This window comes from Notolepis coatsorum (genome assembly GCF_963971535.1).
Source record: "Notolepis coatsorum genome assembly, chromosome: 15".
Taxonomy (NCBI): domain Eukaryota; kingdom Metazoa; phylum Chordata; class Actinopteri; order Aulopiformes; family Paralepididae; genus Notolepis; species Notolepis coatsorum.
This window is the reverse complement of record NC_140179.1, coordinates 21,385,147-21,411,520: the sequence shown is the minus strand read 5'-3', so window position 1 is coordinate 21,411,520 and position 26,374 is coordinate 21,385,147. Positions and strand designations below refer to the sequence as shown.

Sequence of the window (26,374 nt, the reverse complement as noted above, 5' to 3'; positions counted from 1 at the left end):
CTATGCCCAAAGAGAAGCAGAGCGCGCCGCCGCCGAAGCCCAGCGCGCCGCTGACTATGCCCAAAGAGAAGCAGAGCGCAACATCGATCTCATCCCGCGCCAAGCCGAGCGCGACACACTACAAGCCGAGCGCGACAAGTTAATGGCGCAGCTAAGGAAGCGGCTGATGATCCCCAGGGCAACACCCTCTCCCTCCACCAGGGGTTCAAGGAACTCGTCGAGACAACAGTCAAGAGCAGCGCCTCCTAAACGAGCAAGCGACCCTGAACTTGACCAACAGACCAAGCCTATACCCCCCGCAGACCCCCTTCCCAGACCGGTCCAAGCGAGACCCAGCTACAAGGAAGGAGCGGCATACACTGCGGAGAAGCAAGATAAACGACTACAGGATCTGGAAGATCCGATAGAGGAAGAAGAGGGAGAGGAGGAGAACCAAGCCCGACGACAGCACAGTACTCCACCGGACCAGGAGGTCCCATACAGTCCAGGCTATACCCCCGTGGCGCTGCGCTACCGACCCCCGACTCTATTCACGGGTGAGCACGACGCACGACCAGCCCCGAGGAATAGCACCTGGACCAGCTGGCTATGGTACCCTGCCGGTACCAGCCCACAGAGAAGCGCAAGAGGAGACCCGCCTAGGAGGCCTCTCCCCCAACGCTCGCCGATGTATCAGCCACCCACGGCGTCATACATCGCCAGCAGCGACCCCCCAATATTGCGCAACCTCAACCCACACGTCGCAGAGGACCCAGCGGCAGATGAAGAGGTCCAACACAGTGTGAAGAACAGTTTCTACGTGGACAACTGTTTACAAAGCGTCTCGACTCAAGAAGAAGCCGAGGCTCTCCTAATCAAGTTACGCGCCTCCCTAATCAAAGGAGGCTTTGATCTCAGGCAGTGGGCCAGCAGTGACCCGCACGTATTGCGCAGCCTCTCCTCCTCAGACAAGGCTGCTAGCAGCGAGACCTGGATGGCGACAATCCCAGGAGAAGCCCAAGAAATGACACTAGGATTAGTCTGGCGCTTCAAAACAGACTCGTTCCACTATAGACACAAACCCTTGGCTCCAGAGCAAGGAAGGTCGGCGGCGATACCGACCACCAGACGGAGTGTGTACAGAACACTCGCCAGACAATATGACCCGTTGGGATGTATTCTACCTTACACCACCAGGGCAAAGATGATTGTACGAGCACTATGGGACAAGGACCAGGGCTGGGACGACCCAATACCCGCACACCTTGCCTCAACATGGAGAGAGTGGGAGACGGAACTCCGCTCACTCCCAGGTGTCAATATACGCCGCAGCTACTTCCCATCCACAGTGAGGCCAGAGACATGCGAGATTGAGCTACACGTCTTCAGCGACGCCTCCGAAGTAGCCTACGGATCGGTTGCCTATTTGCGTGCCCAAGAGATGGGAGGAGAGATACACACTGCTTTCATACTGGCCCGCTCAAGAATAGCCCCACGTAAGCAACAATCAATCCCACGTCTAGAGCTCTGCGCAGCCCTCGCAGGAGCGCATCTAGCCACGTTAATCCAACGTGAACTCACCATTCCGGTGCATAGAACAATCTTGTGGTCAGATTCCACGACAGTACTCACATGGATTAAATCTGATTCATGCAGATACAAAGTCTTTGTGGGAGTCAGAGTCACCGAGATTCAAGAACTAACAGAAGAAGCAAGCTGGAGGTATGTGGATACCAAACACAACCCAGCTGACGTCATCACCCGGGGAATGTCCCTGGATGACCTAACCCGTCGCAACATCTACAGTGACGGACCAGCATTCCTCCAGCTCCCGGAAGGAGATTGGCCTACGCCCACCCCGAGGGAAGCAAGTAACGAGGAGGCTGAGAACAAGAAGCCTATGTTCTGTGGACTGAGCACTGTCGCCTCCACAGACCCCAACATAGATGATTGCATTACCCTAGAGAGTGCGCAACAAAGAACATTCCTGCGGCACCACCCAGAGATTCAGTCCACCACTGACATGTCAGCAGCTGACTACGAAGAAGCAGAACTTCTTCTACTACAACGAGCCCAGAGAGACTCGTTCCCCGATGAGCTAGACTGTCTACAGGGAAGAAACCCCGTCCCATCAGACAGCAGACTGATTCACCTGGCACCAGAGAGTGACGCACATAATCTCATCAGAGTGGGTGGTCGCCTGCGGAGAGCCCCCGATCTACCAGATGACATTAAGCACCCGATCGTCTTGAACAGCCGACACAAGGTCACAGAGCTGATCATAAAGAAATACGACGAGGATGTGCACCACGCAGGAGCAGAGAGAGTCTTCGCGGAGATCAGACGTCGTTATTGGATATTGCAAGGGAGAGAAGCAGTACGGCGCTTCCAGCGAACCTGTCTAGACTGCCGTAAGTGGCGCGCGCAGCCCAGCATACCACGGATGGCTGACCTACCCCCCTGTCGCCTCCGAATCGGCGACAAGCCATTCCACTCCACAGGCATGGACTGTTTTGGCCCGTTGTATATAAAGAGAGGAAGAGGCACCGAGAAGCGGTGGGGTATTGTATTCAAATGCATGACCACCAGAGCGATACATATCGAGCTCCTTCCGACCATGAGCACAGACTCATTCCTTATGGCCTTCCGGAGATTCATATCACGGAAAGGAAAACCGTCTACATTGTTGTCTGATCACGGGACCAACTTCAAAGGCGGAGAAAGAGAGCTGAGAGAGAGCTTCCAAGCTATGGGCCCAGAACTTAAGACCCACCTCGCTCCAGCCCAGGTTGACTTCCAGTTTAATCCCCCGAACGCACCTCACTTCGGTGGAACCTGGGAACGAGAAGTACGTTCTATAAAGACAGCCCTGTATGCCGTACTCGGAGCCCAGACTGTGGCAGAGGAAGTCCTAATGACAGTCCTCACGGAGATCGAGGGAGTATTGAACTCAAAGCCCCTCGGTTACGTCTCCAGTGATGTAGCAGATGTCGACCCAGTCACCCCCAACACACTCCTAATGGGGCGGCTGGACCCCACGCTACCCCAGACAATGTACAGGCCCGAAGAAGCGAACGGCCGAAGAATGTGGAGGTACAGCCAAGTACTAGCTGACAAGTTTTGGAGCAGCTTCCTACTTCACTACCTACCGTCTCTACAGACCCGCCAGAAGTGGGTAAAAGAGAGAGACAATTTGACAGAAGGAACAGTCGTCATGATTATTGACCAGTCACTACCCAGAGCTATGTGGCCGGCTGGCCGCGTAAGCAAAGTGATCACCGGTGCCGATGGCAAGGTCCGAGCAGCTGAAGTACTCGTCCAAGGGCGCACCTACACACGTCCCGTGGCGAGGCTCATAGAACTGCCCCGACTCCCAGATACTATCGATGATGACCATGACCCTATGACTTTGTGAGTTGACTGACCCTTACAGCGGACCTTGAGTGGAGGACAGTGCGGTTAATCTGTCTCTGCTTAGCTAATTAGGTGGGACTAATTAGGGGGCGGCTGTTGTGAAGGATCAGATTAAACCGAATATGTATATTTATTTATATATATTTAATTGTATTTGTATATCGTTTGATATCCCCTGTATATTCCTTGTACAATATGCATTGAATATCCCCGTTTCTACTAAACAGCCCATAATAGTTTCATTCTACCATTGGACGAGAACCTGGCGCCAGGTTGCCATACCCCTAGGTCCAAGTTCAATCGTGCCGCCTAACATGTCGAGGCAACCCCCGGTTCCGCGCAGTAATATGTCGGGCGAAATACGAATGGTACTATTTGTTCATAGCGCATATATATATGGCGCTCGTAAAGTAGAACTTTCTTTTAGTCCAGTTCTTTACCCTCCAACAGAGTGACAGACGCAAAAGCCTCCCCACGACGCACGTGCGGTCACTACTTGGCCCAGAATAGGCATTGAGATATCGTGTAGATTAATAGTTGAATGGTCATAGTTTGGCACCATACCGTAGAGTTGGACGTATTCTATTAAGCTAATAGTAGTCTATTTATGTATGGTGCATCGTTCGGTTAGAGTTCTACAGTTATCAGCACCCCCATCGTTCCTGACGTTATCTGGACGCTTAACCAGGCTGGTCAGACCCCTAGTGGTGATTGCATCCGAGGAGCTCCGGGTCAAGAGCGACTGGACCTGTATATTGGATTACTCTACCCAGACGACGGCGAGCCTTCCACGGCTCTTGGATTATGCTTTGTGTGCTTTGATTATTCCATGGATAAAGGCCAACACTGCCGAGTGTTGGAATTACCCCCCGGAGAGGACTCCAGGTGAGGCGGCGCTCTACACGTGAGGTCGCACCACGTCTCTCCGTTGTGGACCGGCAGATACCGTTCCACAGAGGGTCCAGCTGTATTCGTCTGCGGCCCGAGGTTCTGTGGGCACCGTGTCCAAGACTTTGGATTCTCCCAAGACACCGTCGGCCAGATGGGATACCGCCAGCGGCTTCTCTAACCCCCCCCTCCTACTGTCTTACAACCAGCGGGACCCCCCCCCCTCCCTTAGTGTATCCAGCTATAATCATTTAAGTACCATCGCTATCGTTTCCTAAATATTCCAGGTTGTATACTTACTCCCTGCGCAACCAGAGATTGGACATTCAATGTTGATTTACCTACGAATACTCATTTGCCATAAAAGTGCATATTCAATATTTCAAATCATAAATGTAATTAAGTGAATGTTGTATACACCTTTTGCTGTATTAAATATTCGATTTGGTACATTTGTGTTGGTTCGTTTCATCAGGTGGGAAAGTGTTCATCATACTTATATCTTGTACTGGGTGGCCAGAAGTTAAAGTACATGAGGTAGTGGTATTAAATATCATATCTAACAATACAGTCAGGGAATTGTACCCCTCAGTTACACCTACCATCAACCAAGGGAAGGAGCAAATGGCCCTCATTCAATGGAAAAGCAGAGGACTACGAGCTCTGGGAAGAGCGCATGTTATGCTGCATGCACGGTGCAGGACTGAAGGCGACGATCTTGAAGAGCAAGCCCTGGACGACCAGCGTAACGCAAACGCGTACTGTGAGTTAGCGCCACAAGCGCGGGGCTGATATTCCGCGACACTAAAGACAAAGGCCGAGAAAGCCTGGGGGTGTTGAGAGAGCATTACATCGGGCGAGGAAGACCCTGAGTCGTGGCCCTCTACATAACACTGACAGGACTGAGGAAGGGGCACACCGAGACGGTGACCAAATACGTCATCAGAGCTGAGCAGGCCATGACGGCATTGAAGAGTGCAGGAGAAGCACCAAGCGCTAATGATGGCGATGGTGATGAGAGGACTACCGGAGCTATACAAACCGTTCACACTCCTGGTAACACACGGTTCAGCGGACATGACGCTGGGACAGTCCAAGGCCAAGTTAAGAAACTTCGAGGCCTCAGAAGATACCCACCCAGCCGCCGCGGAGGCGGGAGAGAGGGTGCTGAAGGCCGGAGCGACGCCAAGGGAGAGGACCAGGACCACGGCGGAGCTGGCGTGTTGGCGATGCGGAGAGAAAGGCCATCGGAGAGGCGACTGCACAAAGACTGTCTGGTGTAGCTTCTGCAAATCCACGGGGCACACAGACAGAGCGTGCATGAAGAAACACAATCAGAGCGCGCGATACGCACATGGACAAGATGACGGCCATGGACGAGATGGCGGACATGGACGAGACGGCGGCTACGGACAAGATGGCGGCTGTGGACAAGATGGCGGCAGCGGACATGATGGCGGCGACGGTCGACGTGAGACGGATCGAGACGACGCCCGGAGAATAACGGGACAAGAAGACTTCGCTTTCGGGGCGCGGACAGCGTGCATCGCCAGGCCGGCGCAGCTGCAGCGGGCCCAGAGGAAGGGACTGATCGTGGACACAGGTGCGTCGTCCCATGTCATCAACGACAGGAGTCGGTTCAAGAACTTTGACAACACTTTCCACCGGAGAGACACAGCATGGAGCTGGCAGACGGGAAGCGCACCTACGGGTTGGCGCAAGAGAGAGGAGACGCACAAGTATGCCTCACGGACAGCGGGGGGCGCCGGCGTACAGTGACGTTAAAGAACGCTCTCTACGTACCATCGTTCCCACAAGGACTATTCTCTGTAATAGCTGCTACTGCAAGCGGTGCCAAGGTATTCTTCGATAAAGGTAAACATTTTCTTGTAGAGCCTGACGGTACACGGTTTGATATAAAGATGTACCAGAGAATGTATTATCTGCAAACAGAGTGTAATGACAACGACAAGTGTAATGATAATAATGATATGTGTAGCGTGACGGTCAGTCACGATATTCAGACATGGCACGAGATTATGGGTCATTGTAATTACGAGGATTTACTGAAACTGCAAGCAGTGACAGAAGGCATGCACATTGAAGGTGAAAAGCGTAGACCTGACAAAAAAGGTGTAGTGTGCAAAACGGGGAAGTTTACTCAATCGAGAAACAGAAATCCCACAGAAAAAGTAAAGGTACCACTTGCGCTAGTTAACACGGATCTAGCCGGTCCAGTAAGCAACGAGTCCATAGGAGGCTTTAGATATGTACAGTCTTTTACAGATGTGTGCACAGGAGCAGTGTTTGTTTACTTTCTCAAAGCAAAGAGTGACACACTCCAAGCCACGGATAAATTCCTGGCAGACGTAGCCCCTTATGGTAACGTAAGATGCTTGAGGTCCGACAACTGAACCAAGTTCACAAACAGAGTTCCAATCACTGTTGAGAATGTACAAGATAAGACACGAGACGTCATGACCATATCCCCCACACCAGAACGGAGTGGCAGAGAGGAAATGGCACACCCTTTTCGAAATGGCTAGGTGTAAGCTAGTAGACAGTAACTTACCTAAGAGCCTATGGCATTATGCGGTGCAAGAAGCCGCTTACACCAGAAACAGGTGCTTTAATAAGCACACGGGCACCACCCCGTATACAGCACTGACAGGAAAGAAGTGTAATCTAGCTAGAATGCACCGATTTGGATCAGTGTGTTATGCATACCTGCAGGACAGGGGAAAGCCCGAGTCCAGATGTGAAAAAGGACTCTTTGTAGGGCACGACAAGGGAAGCCCCGCTTTCCTAGTTTATCATCCCGGTAAAGGGAGAGTGCAGAAACACATGCTAGTCAAGTTTGTCACAAAGACAACATGTGAGAGCGAGACACAGACAGAGGAGCCAGAGCTGGACTCCAGAGTAAGGTGTGAAGAAACAGAGACACCTCAGCCCAGTGTACTTAGCATGGTCGTGCAGGCAGACAGTCAGCCACCCCCAGAGGGCGATGACGAGGAGCACCCGAGGGTGACGTCAAGTGCCCCAAGCAGTGGGAGATATCCCTCAAGGGAACATAAACCCCCAAAGTATCTGACAGACTATGCCCGGAGAGGGAGTGACGAGGATGACAGTACACTTACCACCGTTGATTACTGCTACAGGGTAGTCAGTGGGGTACCCCCGACCTTTAAAGAGGCCATAGTGTCCCCTGAATCAAGTAAATGGGAGAGAGCAAGGGATGAGGAGATGAGGTCCCTAGAGGACAACCACACCTTTACTCTAACCAAGTTACCAGAGGGCAGACAGACAGTGGGAGGGAATGGGTGTATTCAACCAAGTTACCAGAGGGCAGACAGACAGTGGGAGGAAAATGGGTGTATTCAATCGAGGAGGGTATTGAAGGCCACGACAAGTACAAAGTATGGTTCGTAGCTAATTGCTTAAATGCAGGAGGAGGATACTCCAGGTTTAAATACGGAAGGAGTAGAATCCAGGTTTAAATACCTGAGTGGATTCCATGTTTAAATACAGAAATGGATCCTATGTTTAAATACAGAGGTGGATGACTTACCATGTTCTAAATGATTTAATTATGTGGAAAAGATCCTGAGATGTTTTGACTGATGTAAGAGACATATAGAGAAGCTGTGGGTAGCCTCAGTTGTTTGACAACCTGTACTCGCCCTGACTTATGTTTTGTAGTGAGTAAAAATTGTCACAGCATTTTGCTGACCCCACAGAGAAGCATTGAACTACGTCAAAAACATGTTTTTCGTTATCCCAAGGGTACAGCAGACGAACAGCTGTGTTTCAGAAAGGGCAGCGAGGGTTTAGGACTTAAAGCCCACAGTGATACTATCAACCTGTGGAGCCGAGTGTATGTTTCTAGCTATGACAATGCAGGAATGTGTTTATCTAGAACAACTGCTCGAAGTGATGGACACCTATGTATATATGAAGACTGTTGTTTATGAGGGCAACCAGGGAACCATTGTGATTGCTAGGAACCCAGTGTGCCGACATAGATGTAAACATGTCGATGTAAAATGTCATCTCATCAGATCTGTCATCAGAGAAGAAAGAATGACACTGATTTACTGTCCAACGGACAACATGGTAGCAGACACTATGAGGAAACCTGTTCCAAATAGAAATGGAAGAGATTTGCAGAGGTCATGTTTAACGTGTAAATATTGACTGCCATACCCTTTTGATGTTTTGGATTGTATTATTTTCTTTGTAAAATGTTTTCGGAGAAGTTATCCAGTGTGCTAAAACAACCCTAAGTGGGAGTGTTAAAGTTAGAGGTTCTATGTAGGATTGCTAGTAACTGTCTAACTGCATATATAACTGTTTCCATTAGAGGGCGCTCTAGGCAGAGCCACTCATGATACCACCAGGTGGCGAGTATATAAAGAGATGTCTCCTCCCCCTCTACCTCTTTTCCACCAGCCTCTGTGAGAGGAGAACTGAGAACTAGAGTCTTAACATGTGAATGAATAAACCACGCCAAAGGCTAAAGATAGAAACCATGCCTCTTGACCACATTATTGTCGCCCCATAGCCAGATTCTGTCAACATGGACCATTTAAAAAAAGAAATCTGTAAATGTTTATTCTACGTTTTAATGGAATGAATGAGATAAAAAAAATATATATATTATTTTTTTTAAATAGATTTTTAGTTAATTTTCATAACGCAATAATTTTAATTAATTAATCGAATTAACGCTATAAACTGACAGCCCTAATATATACATCTAATGAAACACATATACTATACATACATACATGCATGGTAGCAATAGTATCTAAGAACATTTTAAAATTCAAATAAAATGGAACTAAGAACAAAAAAGCATAGGAATACGAGCACTGATTATGAAAATAAGATGAAGGGTAAAAGTCAAGGCTCGGAGTTGAAGGCATTATTAATGATATTATTATTATTATTATTATTATTATTATTATTATTATTATTATTATTATGTAAATCAACATTAGCAGTGGCATACAGTATACAGTGGCTTCAGCTGTGGATGGAAGTGAATTGAGAATTCAGTTCTAAAGATACAGTATATCATAATATTGAAGTGAGTGTCTGTCGTACATTAGAGACCAGTGCACTATTCTGTAGATATCCTGAAGAGGATAAGTAGCATGAGCACCGCCCCTTTTCTAGATCCTCCAATCACAGCTGTTGCTTTCATTTTATTGAACGTTAGAAATATACTTATACTATATAAATATACTGATACTTTACAGGCCGAATTACAGCAAGGTTATTTGAAGTTTTAGCCAATGTTATAGCATTCATACCACTAGGTGGCAGTATGGGGTAAAACATAACATGTAGATTAGATGGAGACTGTGTTCCTCTACGGCTCTGAGAAATAAACAGTGAAGAAGTGCATTAAATGCAATAAAAAAAACAGGCCACAGATTTACCAATTTAGTTCAATTAGTTTATATCAACTACACCCCCTCAATACCTCAACCACTAGTGTGGATAAAGGGGAATTGATTATAAATGGTACGTCTTTCTCTGGTCTGCATCCCCTTAACAATTGTGTGTATTGAGCCGTACTGTATTGTACCCATTCTGCAATCTGTTAAATAAAAATTTTCATTCATTCATTCATGGCACTAATTTCACTGGGATAGTGGCATACATTATATTGTTGGCAGCTAAAGACATTTTGCAGTCATTCATTATGTCCAAATCCTATTTATTGCTCATACATACATAATGGTACGGAAATTAGTTTCCCTGAAGACTTGAGTCGGGCAGTACAGTCTCAATCTACTACAGTCTCCTGGACACTTAAAAGATGCTTCTTAGTATTGCAAATGTGAGAGAGTACCACAGCCAAACAGATAATTTCTAGCTTCAGTATCATAGGCCTATTATTAATTCAGTTCTAAAGATATAATGTATCATAGGCCTATTTTTTTTTTTTTTTCCCTACTTTTTCTCCCCATTTTTCGGTGATTCTCCCATCCCAATTTCCTCTCTTGCCAATTCTCCCTCCCCTGTCCTGATCGTTGCTCGCATGTGCCCCCCACTGGCCGGTCGTAGGGAGGGTAGACGCCCATCACATGACCCCTCCGATACATGTGCAGCCAGCCAGTCACTTCTTTTCACCTGTGCGCGCGGACTCTCATTGGCGAGGTGTAACGTGTGGGAGGCTCAGGCCATCTCCTGTCTTTGCTGTGCAGGCGCCCCAACCGACCTGTAGGAGTCGCGGTTTACAACGACCAGATTACCACCCATCAACTTCCCTCCCGCTGACTCTGCCAATTGAGTCAGTATGACGGCCGGCCCAAGCCGGAGGCAACGCTGACAGCCGGATTCGAGACCGGTGTCTCTTGCGTTGGTGACAAGCGCAATGTCCGCTGCGCCACCCAGCCACCTTCATAGGCCTATTATTAATTCAGTTCTAAAGATACATCATAGGCCTACTAATTCAGTTTTTTTTTTTTTTTTTTTTGTATTTTATTTTTTTATTCTTTTTTAAACAAACATATAAACAAACATGACAACACACGATAAGATATACAAGCATTAATTGTCAGGGCACATCCAATGGGATCACCTTTTGGTTAGTTGTTTTATATAAGATATACCCATAATACCTGTTATCTAAAAAAAAAAACCTACATACATATGCTCAGCTCGAACCCCCCCCTCCCGGACCCCACCTTGAGAAGTACCTCCACTATCCCTCGCACCTAACCAGACACTACCATTATAAGCTAGCTTTTATTCTCTCCACCACTTCTAACCACATTGACATTTTGGATTCATTGAGACCCAGAATTCTTGCTGTAGATATTTCATGGTAAATTACATCGAGATATGTCAGAAACCAAACTTTACGGCACATTTTTTCCGGTTGAAACCAGCGTGATGCGATCAGCTTTTTGGCTACTGTGATACCCGATAAAACCAATCTCTTTAGCTGTGGATTCACTGCAAACTCAAAAACATCATTCAACAGCAATACCGAGGGGTGTACAGGTATATTCCAAGATACGAGTTTTGATATTTGTTGGGTCACATCTTTCCAGAATGCCTTAACTGGTGAGCAGTCCCAATACATGTGCATAAATGTCCCTTCGTCCCCATTTGTACATTGGGTGCATTTGGAATCTTGTTTGAGCCCCATTCGGCACAGTCTTATAGGAGTCAAGTATGTCCTGTGAATATAGTTAAGATTGATTTGTTGATGATCCGGGTTCCTTGATGTAAGTCGGACATTTGCCCAGGCTCCTTGCCAATCAAAGTCATTTTCCAGGTCTGGTATATCCCTCCTCCAGACAGAGTCAAGTTGGAGGGTTTCATACGAGGACGTTAGTAATTGATGATAAAATTCTGAAACAAAACCTCTCGATGTCTCTCTTGAGTAGAAGAATTTGTGGTATCTGTGGTGTTCAATTGGTCTGTCTAATGGAACACCGTGAGACTTCAAACATAGCTCTAACTGTTTGTGAAAAAGCCATGTGGACTTGGTGAGATTAAATTTTTTGCGTATTTCTTTATCACTACAAAAACCCTGTTTGTTAAAAATATCCCCTAATGAGTGTATGCCTTGCTCTTCCCATATAGGGAATCTTATAGGTCGTTTTCCAATTAAGAGAGCATTGTTATTGAATAAGGGAGTATGATTGTGCCATTCTTGTGGGTTAGGATTTTTTTTGTGTGATTCACGCCATATCCGGATCGCATGAGTAATTATGGGGCCAAATTTTCGTTCACAGTGCTTGATTGGTAGTTTAGTGTATGCTATGTCCTTCAGTCTATGTGGGGCTACTATGTTTTCTTCTATTTTTTTCCAAGATGCTAATGCTTGGGAGTCAAACCATGTTGTCAATGGACTTAATGAGTACGCCTTAAAATATAGGAAAAAATCTGGAAATGCCATGCCACCATCTGCTTTATTTCTCTGTGCGGTGGATCTTTTTATACGTGGTGGTTTGTTATTCCAAATAAATTTGTATGTGGAGGAGTGTAATCTTTTCCAGTAACCCTCTGGAGGGGGTAACGGTAGCATTGAACAGAAGAAGTTGATTTTAGGTAGTACATCCATCTTAACTATTGATATCCGTGCTTGTACTGTGTTCTTAAGTTTTGCCCATCTATCAAGGTCGTCTTTGATTTTGTTTTGGATTTTTGTGTAGTTGTGCTTCACCGTTTGTCTTATGGTAGGGAATATTTCCACTCCCAAGCATCTGAAATGTTTTACCATCGGTATCTGTCCTGGGAGGGTTGTATCTTTTTTTGCAGGGGTGTTAAGTGGAAGGAAAGCCGACTTCGGCCAATTTATCTTAAATCCCGATAAATCACCAAAGTCCTCAATCAACTTGAGCAGATGAGGCAATGTGGTGTTGGGGTTTTTCATGAACAATATTACATCGTCCGCATATAAACAAATTTTTTGTTGTGTGCCCTTGATTACGATAGGTTCTATGGATTGGGATTGTCTTATATATTGTGCTAACGGCTCTAATGATAGATTGAACAGACCGGGACTAAGAGGACAACCCTGTCTGGCAGAGCGTGATACCGGAAATATTTCAGAGATGATTGTGCCTGTTATAATCATGGCCGATGGGTCTTTGTATAATACTTTAATCATATCGATGAATCCTTTTCCTAACCCCATCCTTTCTAGCACTGCCCACAGATACGACCATTCCAGCCTGTCAAAGGCCTTCATAGCATCCAGGGACAGCATCGCCTTAGGTATGGTGTCCTCTTTGTCGGCATCAAGTACGTGCAGTATACGTCTTATGTTCTCAGTGATCAGGCGGCCTCCTATGAAGCCAGTTTGGTCCGGGTGAACTAAAGACGTCATATGCTTTTGTAATCTGATGGCTAATACCTTAGAGTACAGTTTGATATCTGTTCCGAGGAGGCTTACAGGTCTATAACTACCGCACTCGTTGGGGTCTTTGTCTTTTTTAAGGAGGACTGTTATGAGTGCAATATTGTCGGTTTTATGGAAGTTCCCCTCCTTGACTGAGTATAAGATCATATTTAGTAATAAGGGGCCAATTATGTCCCAACAAGAAAGGTACATTTCTGATGGGAAACCGTCTCTTCCTGGAGCCTTACCACTTTTCATTGCGGTTATGGCCATCTTGAGTTCCTCTAGTGTGATCGGTATTTCTAACTGTTTAGCGTCATCCTCTGAAAGTTTAGGGAGAATAATTTGATTAAGAAATGTGTCCATTTTGTTTTGATCGAAGGTCATTTCTGATTTATATAAATCGGAGTAGAATACTTTGAATGTATCGTTTATTTTTACCGGATCTGTTACAAGTACTTGTTGTGCTCTAATGGTAGTTATATCTGCAAATGTTGCATTAATTCTTAATAGCATGGCTAATAGGTGGCTGGGTTTGGAACCATGGGAGTACTGCTGTTGTCTTGTGCTGCGTATTTGTATTTCCGATTGTTGTCTGTATATGTCATTGATCTCTATTTTTAGTACGTTAACTTGATTTTCTAGTCGAGTTGAGTTGTTGTATTTCAGAGAATTAAATAACGTTGAGTAAAGCGTTTCCAGCTCATCCAGTTTTGTGTTTTGATTCTTGCGCATTTTTGAGGAAAAGCTATCCGTGAAGTCTTTGATCATTCCCTTTACCGACATCCATATTATTCTGGGGTCTTGCACCGAGTTTGCATTCTCCCGTTGGAATACTATAAGAGCTTCTTTGAGTTGTGTAATGAATTCCTTGTTGTTAAGCAGCAACGAGTTAAATCGCCATCTTGGGGCTCGGGAGGATAGTATACCAAATGTACCTTTAAGGAGTAAATAACAGTGATCTGATAGTGCGTTGGGTATCATTTCCACTTCATAATTATCAAATAGTCTCTGTGATGCAAAGACATAATCTATTCTGGATAGTGTCTTATGTCTCGCAGATCGACAAGAGTACTTTCGGGTCGTGGGATTAAGTAACCGCCATAAGTCCTTTACACCTGTAATCTTTGACCAATCCTTTAATGCCTTCGATGAATTCTTTTGTTCGCTGGAAAAGGCGAGGTAAGATTTGTCTATCCTTGGGTTCCAGATGGCATTAAAATCCGCTCCTATTATAAATGAGTAATCGGGAATGTCTAACATTGCATTGGTTAGTGTAGTGAAGAAATCTTCTTCGTACAAATTTGGGGCGTATACCGCTATCAACGCTATTTTCCTGTTCTTATGTTCAATCTTAGCTATAGTTATCCGACCTTCTACATCAGACCATACTCCCTTTAGTACAATATTCAACTTACGTTTAACGACTATTGCTACACCCCGAGTTCTCGTACCAATAGAGGAGTGACTGATATTATGGTATATGTTGTCCGCTAATTTACCTATGTCTTTCCCTAGAATGTGTGTTTCGCTTAGCAGAGCAATGTCCACATGTTCTTTTTTCATCAGTGTGAGCACGCTTTTGCGTTTAAGTTGGTTATTTATTCCCCCGGTGTTCCATATCATTATATTCAAACTAGCCATAGTCTATACATGTTGCATTGTAATTTTTGGTAATGCTTCTAGAGTGCGAGGCAATACTAGATATACATCCCACTAGTGAGGTCCCGTTGAGAGCCGAGCTTAAAAACATACATATATACAAATAAAAATCCCCTACCCTTCCCTCCCACCGAGAGTCGTACAGGATTGTGTTCCATGAACACAACCTTTGCGTATGACTCTCTCCCTTGCACCACCGGATATCCCAGAATGATCCAATTATCCTTAACATTCCTATGTATACCATAGGATCTAACACTCTAAATTCTACCATAAGTAGAATGTCGACTGTGGCTTGGCCACTTACCCGTAAAAAATAAATAAATAAAAATTTAAATGAGATAAACTAAAAATAAAGACCAAAAATAAGCTTCAATTGTCATGCCTTATCACGATAAAATGTCGACCCTTCTTCCTCCCAAGAGAGTTAACGTCCATCATCCTCATCGGAGTGTACATTCCACCACACGCGAACACTGAGGTCGCACTTTCAAAACTTCACGACGAGGTAAACAAACTCCAGGCAGCTAACGTTGACGCGGCCATTTTGGTCTTGGGGGATTTCAACAGCGCGCGTCTTAAAAAGGTGCTGCCGAATTTCTATCAGCATGTGACCTGTCCCACCAGAGGCGAGAACATATTAGACCATGTATACTCGCAATTTAAGAATGGGTACAAGTCACAGGCTCTTAGTCCATTCGGTAAAAGCGATCACGCCGCAGTTTTTCTTTTGCCTAAGTACAAACAGTGTCTCAAGCGAACGCCGGTGGTCTCGCGAGAGGTTAAGCGTTGGACCGTGACGTCAGTAGAGTCACTCCAAGCAGTGCTGGGAAGCACAGAATGGAGTGTACTCCGTGATAACACAGCCAATATTAACGAATACACCGAAACGGTGATTGACTATGTCTGTACTCAGGTAGAAGTAATAATCCCCACCACCAAAATTAATATCTACCCAAACCAAAAGCCCTGGGTAGACAAATCCGTCCGTGAGGCTCTGAAAGTGCGCACATCAGCATACAACACCGGGCTGGTGACAGGCAACATGGAAGAACACAAGATGGCAAGATACAACGTCAGGAGAGCAGTAATAGAGGCAAAACGGCGTTACAGGGATAAAGTTGAACTTCAGTTTGAACAGGCTGACTCTAGAGGCATGTGGCAGGGCCTCAGAACAATGACAGACTACAAAGGAACCCCCCTCAAACTGAACAGTGACATCTCCTTAGCAAATGATCTCAACTCCTTCTATGCGAGGTTTGAGGCTGTGAATAACAACACCAGCCTACAAACCACGGCAATGGGGGGGGGGGGGTCTGCTGATGGAGACTCAGTGTTCAGGGTAACAGAGCATGAGGTGAGACGGATCTTTAAAAAAGTGGATATCAGGAAGGCAGCAGGACCGGACGGCATCCCCGGCCGCGTCCTAAAAGTCTGTGCCGACCAACTGGCCCCGGTATTCACTGACATCTTCAACCTGTCCTTGGAACAGGCCGTCATCCCCACCTGTCTGAAGAAGTCCACCATCATCCCTGTACCCAAAAAATCTACGCCCGCTTGCCTCAACGACTACCGCCCTGTAGCCCTCACCTCCATAGCCATGAAGTGCTTTGAGAAGCTAGTGAAGGGCTACATCTGTTCCTCCCTCCCCATCAACCTGGACCCTCTGCAATTTGCATATCGCCCCAACAGGTCCACGGAGGACGCCATAGCCCATGTGCTGCACACAGCAGCATCACATCTGGACAAGAGGAAGGGGAACTATGTGAGAATGCTGTTCATCGACTACAGCTCAGCATTCAATACCATAGTCCCCTCCAAACTCATAGCCAAGCTCAGGGACCTGGGCTTGAACTATGACCTGTGCCAGTGGGTCCTGGACTTCCTGACGGGCAGACCCCAGGTGGTAAGAGCCGGCAACTGCACCTCCTCATCCATCACGCTCAACATAGGGGCCCCCCAGGGCTGTGTTCTGAGCCCCCTCCTCTACTCCCTGTACACACATGACTGCGTAGCACAGCGGAACAACAACACCATCATCAAATTTGCTGATGACACAGTAGTGGTGGGCCTGATCTCTGCCAACGACGAAAGGGCCTACCTGGAAGAGGTAGAGAACCTGTCACAGTGGTGTCAGGAGAACTGCCTCTCCCTGAACGTCAGCAAAACAAAAGAGATGATTGTGGACTTCAGGAGGTCGGGGGTCAAGGACTACAGCCCCCTCAGCATCGACGGGGCACCAGTTGAGAGAGTGAACAGTTTCAAGTACCTCGGAGCCCACATATCCGAGGACTTGACATGGACCACACACATTGACAGTGTTGTGAAGAAGGCACGACAACGCCTCTACTTCCTCAGGCGCCTAAGGAAGTTCCAAGTCAGTCAGAAGATCCTTAGGAACTTCTACTCATGTACAATAGAGAGCATCCTGACCGGCAACATCACCTCCTGGTTTGGGAATAGCACTGCACAAGACCGTAGCAGACTACAAAGAGTGACACGTTCAGCCGAACGCACAATTAGAGGGGGGCTTCCCACCCTCCAGAACATTTACAACAAGCGGTGCAAGGGGAAGGCTAAGAGAATTATTAAGGACTCGAGCCACCCGAACAACTGCCTCTTTGAACTGCTGCCGTCAGGCAAGCGATACCGGAGTCTTATGGCGAGCACAGAAAGACTCAGAAGGAGCTTCTATCCCCAGGCCATCAGGCTGCTAAACGAACAATAATCGCTAAACGAACAATAATCACTATGCAACAACCATCAAATGCACACAGCACACACACCCACACGCACACACACACTCACTCAAACAAACAACACACTGCAGCACCCACTCTCCACACTTTAGATCACACAAACACACTTACACTTTATATTTATTGATAAAGGATTTGCACTACAACTCGTACACCTACTGTGAATTGTACCTAAACTGCACCTCGTCCATTTATGCCTTGCACTATATAGTATTGTATATTAGTACACTGCACAGTATTGTATATTGTATGGTAACTACGTCTACGAACATTGTACATATGTCTAAACTGAACACTGTGACCTCTTTTTTTCTTCTAATTTTTACTATGTTTTTATTTCATACTTATCTTGTCATGCACAGTCTCTGGAGCGCAACAGTAAGAAGCATTTTGTACAAAAGTATTCTGTACTTCTGTATGACAACTATTAAAGAAACTTGAAACTTGAACTTGAAACTTACATTTTATATGAACTTGTAATTTATAGTAACCCATGAATAATATGAAGGTATTGAACTGAAGAGAGAGCCTCAATAAATCAGAGAGAGCGGATGAAAAAAAAAAAAAAAAACAAGTAAAAGGAAGAGAACATTAACTTAGATCTTAAAAGAGCATTGCTATGCTTAAACATCTAAAGTATTAATTCAGTTCTAAAGATATAATGTATCATAGGCCTACTATTATTAATTCAGTTCTAAAGATATGGCATCATAGGCCTACTGGTCTATTGAAGGTTCCAGACCACAGCCTAAAGAGAATCGGGGATGCAGCCTTTGCAAACTATGCACCAACGTTATGGAACACACTACCTATGGACATTAGGGAAGCTAGATCTCTAAATATCTTTAGAAATAAACTAAAAACGTACCTCTTCACCATAGCCTTTTAATACTCCGCTGTTGATTGTACTGTAGCACTATTTTACTCTGTCCATTCTATTTTATTGCACTTCTATTTTACTTTATATTGCACTGTTGCATAATTTTAATTCTACTATTTTATTGCACTGCACTATTTTACCGTCTATTGCTTTTTATTACAGATTCAAAACTGTCAGGTATTAAACTGTGTGGGTATCAAACAAGAAAGACTGTCAGGCTTTAAAACTGTGTAGGACCCAGGCCTAGAACTGCACCCTGAGAGAGGGAGGTTTGCCCCGAGTGGGAGGTTTGAAGGGTCAAAGTGGGTATAAAACAGGAGGGAAGACTGTAGTTTTAAACTGTGGATACCAAACAGAGAAGGGAAAGACGACTTTAAACTGTTATCCAGAACTATTTTATTGCACTGTAAAAAACTGATTTTAAGTCTGCACTTTATGTGCTCATTTTATGTCTATTCTACTACTTATTGCACTGCACTATTTTACTCAGTCTATTTTTATTATGTTTTTGGTAGACTTTTATATATTTCTTTTACTACTGGGCAGTCCGGTAGAGGAGAGAGAAAGAACGGGAGACGGAGCAGGGGGGGGGGGGGGGAAGACATTCGGCAAATGACGCCGGGTCCGGGAATCGAACCCGGGTCGGCCGCTTCGCGACGCAGCGCGTTACATGGTTCGCCACTTGGGCACCCTACTCTGTCTATTTTATCTTACTCTTTTTATTATAGTCTCTTTTAAAAACTGAATCAAACCATAAACAAGGTGGCCTGTTGGGATGTCATTTTATTTATGTCTTTTTTCTGTTGTGAAGCACTTTGAGCTGCAGTTTCTGTATGAAAGGTGCTATACAAATAGTTTTATTATTATATTACCATTAATTCAGTTCTAAAGATACATCATAGGCCTACTATTATTAATTCAGTTCTAAAGATACATCATAGGCCTACTATTATTAATTCAGTTCTAAAGATATATCATAGGCCTACTATTATTAATTCAGTTCTAAAGATATAATGTATCATAGGCCTACTATTATTAATTCAGTTCTGAAGATATAATGTATCATAGGCCTACTATTATTAATTCAGTTCTAAAGATAGAATGTATCATAGGCCTACTATTATTAATTCAGTTCTAAAGATATAATGTATCATAACATCATAAGATATATCATAGGCCTACTATTATTAATTAAAGCATTTAAAAACGTGGACCCAAGTCTCCTTACCAATATTTGTAAGCAAGTACACAAGGCAGAACAAGGACACAGAATGTATTAAAAGAATTAAAATGTTATCCTTTATTACATCAAAAAAGACATTACAAATATACACAACTATTAAAACCCCCTATTTTTAGTAACTTTTGAATAAATTTAAAAGTTAAAATAAAAGTTGACCATTATTAAATAACATAAAACAATCTGTCGAAAACAAAAATTAAATTCACAAACTAAAAAGAAGTCCAATATGGACAAGCATTTTGATACATGTTACCTGGTTTGGTTTTAGATCATGGGATTTGAAGCTATGTTATATGCTTAAATTTACCAGCCTGCTGGTTTGGACCAGTTCAGATAAAACTTGTCATCATGTATAAACACCACCACCGTTCAGAGAGCAAATCACCAGTCAGGTCTTCTGCCTCCTTTTACTGTTCATTTCAAAATAAGGGTCCTCGTTTTTGCTCTTGCCGCCCAGAGGCTTCTTGGCGAGGGCGGTGCATCTTGTTGAGAAGAGGGCTTTTGCGTTGGGGCTGTTTTTCTGGAGGGCCAGGGGTTGTTGTGCGGTGGTCAACTCTGGCTTCAGTGTTCCCAGCCCAGGGTTGGGGGGGCTGGTAGTGACACCCTCTTGCTTCCGCCCCGCTCTCTGCCCAGGGTTGGGGGGGCTGGTAGTGACACCCCCTTGCTTCCGCCCCGCTCTCTGCCCAGGGTTGGGGGGGCTGGTAGTGACACCCACTTGCTTGCGCCCCGCTCTCTGCCCAGGGTTGGTAGTGACACCCCCTTGCTTCCGCCCCGCTCTCTGCCCAGGGTTGGGGGGGTTGGCAGTGACCACTTGCTTCCGTCCCGCTCTCTGGGTTGGAGTAACTGTCCTCTCACTGGGCGCTCCGGCGGCAGCAGCGGGGGGGCCGGTGGGCGCCCCAGGGACCTGCCTGGGGACACGCCGTGGGGGGACTCCAGCCGCTCTGGGGGCCGGCCCCTTGCCTCTGGCCGTGGCTTCTTTGCTCTTGGGGAGTAAGGAGGTGGCTTTGGGCATGACGGGGGTGTTGGTCCGGGAGACGGGGGTGTTGGTCCGGGAGACGGGGGTGTTGGTCCGGGAGACGGGGGTGTTGGTCCGGGAGCCGGGGGTGTGTGACCTCGCCTGCTGGACCGCCGCCCCCGCCGCTACTCTGGACGTCACCGTGGCTGCGGCGCGTGTGGCCGGACAAGCCCGAGGCGGCCTGGCGGCCTCTAGACGGAGGCGCGAGGCCGGGGACCCGGGACGTCTCTGCGACAGACACGAGCGCTGGCTGGCGCTGGACGGGGGGCGGCTGTCTTTCTGGACGGCCACGGTAGGACGGGCCGGAGCGGTGGCGGGGCGAGGCGCCGGAGGGTTCAGCTGGAGGGGGGCCTTCTTGGGGGCCTTCCTGGGCAGCGTGGGCGTGCAGGCCGGAGAGGGCGTGTAGGATCTGCACGCTGGCCCGGCGGCGCCCGTGAGAGTCAAGGGCTTGCAGGCCGAGACGGAGGAAGAGGAGGACGAGGACGAGGACGAGGGGGACATGAGGTCGTCCACGGCGGCGAGCGGGTCCATGTCGGGGGGAGGGGGCGCGGCCCGGGTGCCGAGGAGGCCGCCGCCCACCCCAGGGGGGCCCTTCTGATAGGCCAGGATCTTCTGCTCCAGCGTGGTGAACTGCAGCACGCGCAGCGGGTCGTACTTCAGCAGCACGCCCTGCAGCGTGTCCCAGCCGCCGCCCACGCGCACCATCACATGCTTCCCGTGCAGCATCTGCAGAGAGACCAGAGACCGTCAACTCATCTTCCAGGCAAGAGATCAAAGGCTAGCATTCAATTAGACTGGAGCTTTTGAGACTTGGATTAAAGTCCAAGTCCCCTTGTCTACATTTAAAAATGTGGACCCAAGTCCCCTCGCTTACATTTAAAAACATTGACAACATTTGTAAGCAAGTAATCACAGTTCCGTTACCTCGTCTTCCATATATATAATTTATATTCTGCTCAGTTTCATCACAATTTACTCAAGCATAGTAACAGATATTTCTGACACTGGGAATACATTCCCTGAGGTCCATAGATGTTCCTAGATACCAGGAACATGCTAATGGACCTTGTAGAAGTGGAGCAATCTTCCATTTACTTGGGCATGTACTTTCAGGCAGATTTTCAGAAAATAGGGCTGCAGTTTAACAGGTTAAGAGATCAAAGGCTAGTATTAAATAGACTGGAGCCTTTGAGACTTGGATTAAAATAGGCTTAACACAGGAAACCATCACTGGATTTTCAGCAGTAGATCAAATCTGAATGGCCTTTATTGCCAAGTAGTTTACACATACAAGGAATTTGATTTGGTGCAACATTAACCCTTTCACTGCCACACTACAGAAGGTTAACCCTTTACTATCACACTACCGACGGTTAGGCAGTGAAAGGGTTAAGCGTTGGCTTTCAGAAACGAGACATCTAGTTTTTGGCGTTCATGAGTTAACGGACAGACAATTACGGTAGAATAAAATAAAAGAGAATATAAACTCAATTAAAATAGAGGAACAATATAATAGTATTATAAAATATGCCAGGGCTGTACAATTGTGCACGATTGGGTCAAGTACATACATTTAGTCATTTAGCTGACGCTTTTATCCAAAGCGACTTACAAGTTCTGTACGACAAGTCATCAGGAAGGGCACAACTCTATCAGCTGAGTAACAATGTTCATCAAAGTGTTGAGTGCTACAGTGTAGGTTAGTATATTAGGAAAAGTGCATGACAGTAAGGTTAGATCATTTTTTGTTTGTTTTTTATGTATTTAAAAAAAAAATTATTTCAGATAATGGTTGAAGAAGTAAGTCTTTAGTCGACGGCGAAAGATTGGACGGGTTTCGGCTGTCCTAACTGTGGTGGGTAGTTCATTCCACAATTGTGGGGCAAGGACTGAGAAAAGGCGGCTTCTATATAAACGAATTAGAATAAAAACAACAATATAGTAGACAGCCTTTAAATAAAACATGTACCGTATCTAAATAAAGATGCACAGTAAAGGTACATGTTGACAACAGTGATTGTTAATTATGTTGTGTTGTTTTGGTAGTTAGTACAGTTGGTAGAAGCTAGTACGAATATTAAAAAAAATTAAAACTGCGACCAGTATTCCTTTATATACCAAAATAGCTACGGTCACGTCTGGACCATTATGGTCGCCTCGGAGGCACAGGTGGAAAGCCATGTAATTAATGATGTAATCTCGCACATCAAAGCACTAACAATGCTCCATGCTTCTAGCTTTACTAGCTAACCGGAAATCAAGTTTCCGCACTCATACGGGCTCCGATGAGTATCAGAGGTAGATCAACGCGTGAGAAATAAGGTTTGTTTGGTTTGGGGTCCGCTAAAGGAGGCCTAATGCAGGATCTGTGCACAGGTGTTTTCTGACAGCCTGATGATGTGAGTGCGTTTCTGCTACTGGATCTACCTGCCTGTTCATTGTCTATGTTTGCTGAAGGTCGATCAGACCAAGTTTAAAAGAATAAAAGCGATTAAATCTTTTACTTTTGTCCTGTAAAATGTATATTTTTAAAGAGAATGTAGCCTATATCAGCCTATGATTTATGGCAAAGTCAATCCCGCGGGGGAGCGTCTTTTTTTCCAGGCAGTCATGTTCTTATTTTAACTTCCACTACTGTATATTTTTATTTAATAGCGTTGGCTAAAAGGAAAAGACAACCCGTATCAGGGTCTGACAGCCCTAAAATTACATTTTCACATCATCATATATAACAGGCTGAGACTCACTTTTTTTTTTTGCCGGTAGAACTACATCCGTACGAATTGGAAGAGCCGTCGCGCTAACCCTTCGATAAGCTTTGTGGTCCGGGCATAAATGTGTCCATAAATCCATTTTGTTAGATCCAACACTGTCTGAATGTATCTTGTGATTATTATCAATCAATCAAATGTATTTGTATAGCACATTAAATGTTAAATTTTAGACATGACACTTGTGAACTGATCAAATGTGAGGAACAAAAAAACTGTAAGCGCTTTGGATAAAAGCCGACATTCAGTCAGTCAGACTCTTACCCGGATGAACAGTGTCTTGTCTCCCAGCCTGTAGCGTCCCTCCGACAGATATTCGATGGACAGCTTGTTGGAGCAGTTGCAGGGAGGGTCATCCAGGCCATGCTCCTGAGAGATGGAGAGAGAAGAACGGTTTCAATTTCAAGTTCAAGTTCAAGTTTGAATGAATGATTTTATTTCGAATGTTTACAAATAAATAAACAAATAATTTTTCGAAACATTTTCACGAATAAACAAACGAAAAGGATAGGTTTGAAGCCAAAGCCTTATAGAGCAACCTACCCCTAATTCCAAAAACATTTCAAAAAAGTTAAAGTTTTCAAAATATAACAAAAAAATAAATCAAAAAACTAAAAACAATCCAGAAAACAAAAAAAAATTTCAAGTTTGTTTATTATTAGTCATAATAAAATACAGCATACTTGTATGAGCCCCTGAGAGTGTGCTACATACTTACTTAAAAGTAAGTACCGTAAGTAAAAATATATATATATAAATATAAAAAATAAAAAGTAATTGAGAAGTAAATAAAAAGTAAGTAAAGGAATGTTCAGGCCATATACATATATACAATACAGAGTAAAATGAGTAACAGTGAGGTACAATGCAGAAATGAGATGAGGTACAAAACTTAGGGTAGGGTGCAAATGAGGTATGAATGTAGTGCAAATCTCTTTAATAATAGATAAATATAAAGTGTGTTAAAGTGAGTGGTAAGGTGAGTGTTTGTTTAAAGTGAGTGTGTACATGTGGATGTGTGTGCAGTGAGTGTAGATGATGGGTTGTTACATAGTGTCATTGTCATGGAGCATCCTGATGGCCTGGGCGCGTGTATCACTTCCGCAACGGATTTGATTTCCGGGGTTGGCCTGATTGGCCACTAAGCCCACGTGACCCTACGCTGGCACGCCCCCCTTACGCCCGAGAGTCACACACCAGCTAGCTGCAGCCAGAGAGCCTTGCTACTACTAGCCGAGTGATGAATGAAGCTCTATCCGTTTCACCTAACAGCACTATTGTTCCGTGATCATAGCCATCCATCTCTAAAGCTAACCACTATTTGTAGTGGCTAGTAGTAGCAAGGCTCTCTGGCTGCCGCTAGCTGGTGTGTGACTCTCGGGCGTAAGGGGGGCGTGCCAGCGTAGGGTCACGTGGGCTTAGTGGCCAATCAGGCCAACCCCGGAAATCAAATCCGTTGCGGAAGTGATACACGCGCCCAGGCCATCAGGATGCTCCATGACAATGACACTATGTAACAACCCATCATCTACACTCACTGCACACACATCCACATGTACACACTCACTTTAAACAAACACTCACCTTACCACTCACTTTAACACACTTTATATTTATCTATTATTAAAGAGATTTGCACTACATTCATACCTCCTCCAGGCGTTAAGCGGGGTAAGGGGGGCGTGCCAGCGTAGGGTCACGTGGGCTTAGTGGCCAATCAGGCCAACCCCCCGGAAATCAAATCCGTTGCGGAAGTGATACACGCGGCCTGCGCCCAGGAGTTCAAAACTTGTAATCCCTAGTGATTGAAAATGTCAATGAACAGATTGCAGAATGGGTACAGTACAGTACAGCTTAATACACACAATTGTTAAGGGGATGCAGACCAGAGAAAGACTTTCATCTTGTTTACATCAGGGTCCCCCATTTTCAATTCATAACGAGTTGAAATGAATCTGATCCAATCAGATGGACACGTGTTGAACTCCTGGGCCCGGGGGATAGAAGCTCCTTCCGAGTCTCTCTGTAAAGGCCATGAGGGACTTTTATAGTTCATGCCATCATTCCGACCCCTTCAGAACATTTTCAGAACCTCTTTACAGTATCTGTGTATTCGGCACTGAGTTCTATGATGAGGTATACACACCTATTTATCGGGGACACGATGGCCCTACGTACGTTTAACCCAAATCCAGAAAATCGCTTTTACAGAAACCCGCAGCCCCCATAAGTCCCGGGATGGCAGATGGAAAAAAAAGGCTAATTTGGGCCATTTCCTCTTCAGTTCAGGATGAACTGAATCATAAGCTACGTATGACTTACGGCACATCATTCATACCCATCCTCTGTGTCATATTCTACATGTTGATGCGAAAATCACATTTCTTACTGCTCCTTATGACAAGACATCAGTCAGTCATTCAGTTGGAAACAAAGCCTTGAGGAAATTCCTCGACAAGGACCAGATTCTTGGACAGAGAGATAATGAAGCTGGAGGAGAAGCCATGCAGGAGAGCATGCGCCAAGGAGACTACATTTCACACATTCCCTCAAGACACCCAGACGCACATAATGTGTCGCGTGTTGTTCACGTAATGCTCTCTCAAGACGCCATTGGACAAGGTCACTGTCAAAAGGGTGGAACAATGTACTGGCGGGCTTGGGGGCGATACTAACTTTGCAAATGGGAAGTGTTAACACAGGGAAAGGAAGTGTTCCTTCGGTCAATCCTCCTTACAATGTGCTGCTCCCAGCGAACAAGATGGAAAAGACTTGGGACAAAAAAGGATAAATTGCTGCCCCCCCCCCCCCCTCACTACTTTTTAGGACTCCATCCGAGTTGTTTACACACCTGCAACCGTCACCCAGCCTTTTAACTGTCATTCGTCTGTTCTGCC

The 26,374-nt window shown here is 45.6% G+C and overlaps 1 protein-coding gene across 3 annotated transcripts in view; it reads right to left on the bottom strand.

Annotated features, from left to right (window-relative positions):
• Window positions 1–19,800: 19,800 nt before the first annotated feature.
• Window positions 19,801–26,374, bottom strand: part of gas2l3 (growth arrest-specific 2 like 3) — a 56,222-nt gene continuing 49,648 nt past the window's right edge. For all 3 annotated transcript variants that reach the window (XM_084330763.1, XM_084330764.1, XM_084330762.1), the window contains exons 8-9: window positions 23,742–23,846; window positions 19,801–21,432 (exon numbers count right to left, since the gene is read on the bottom strand). In XM_084330763.1, the coding sequence (XP_084186889.1) occupies window positions 20,080–21,432; window positions 23,742–23,846 (1,458 nt within the window). In that variant the 3' untranslated portion in view covers window positions 19,801–20,079. The remainder of the gene's footprint in view (window positions 21,433–23,741; window positions 23,847–26,374) is intronic.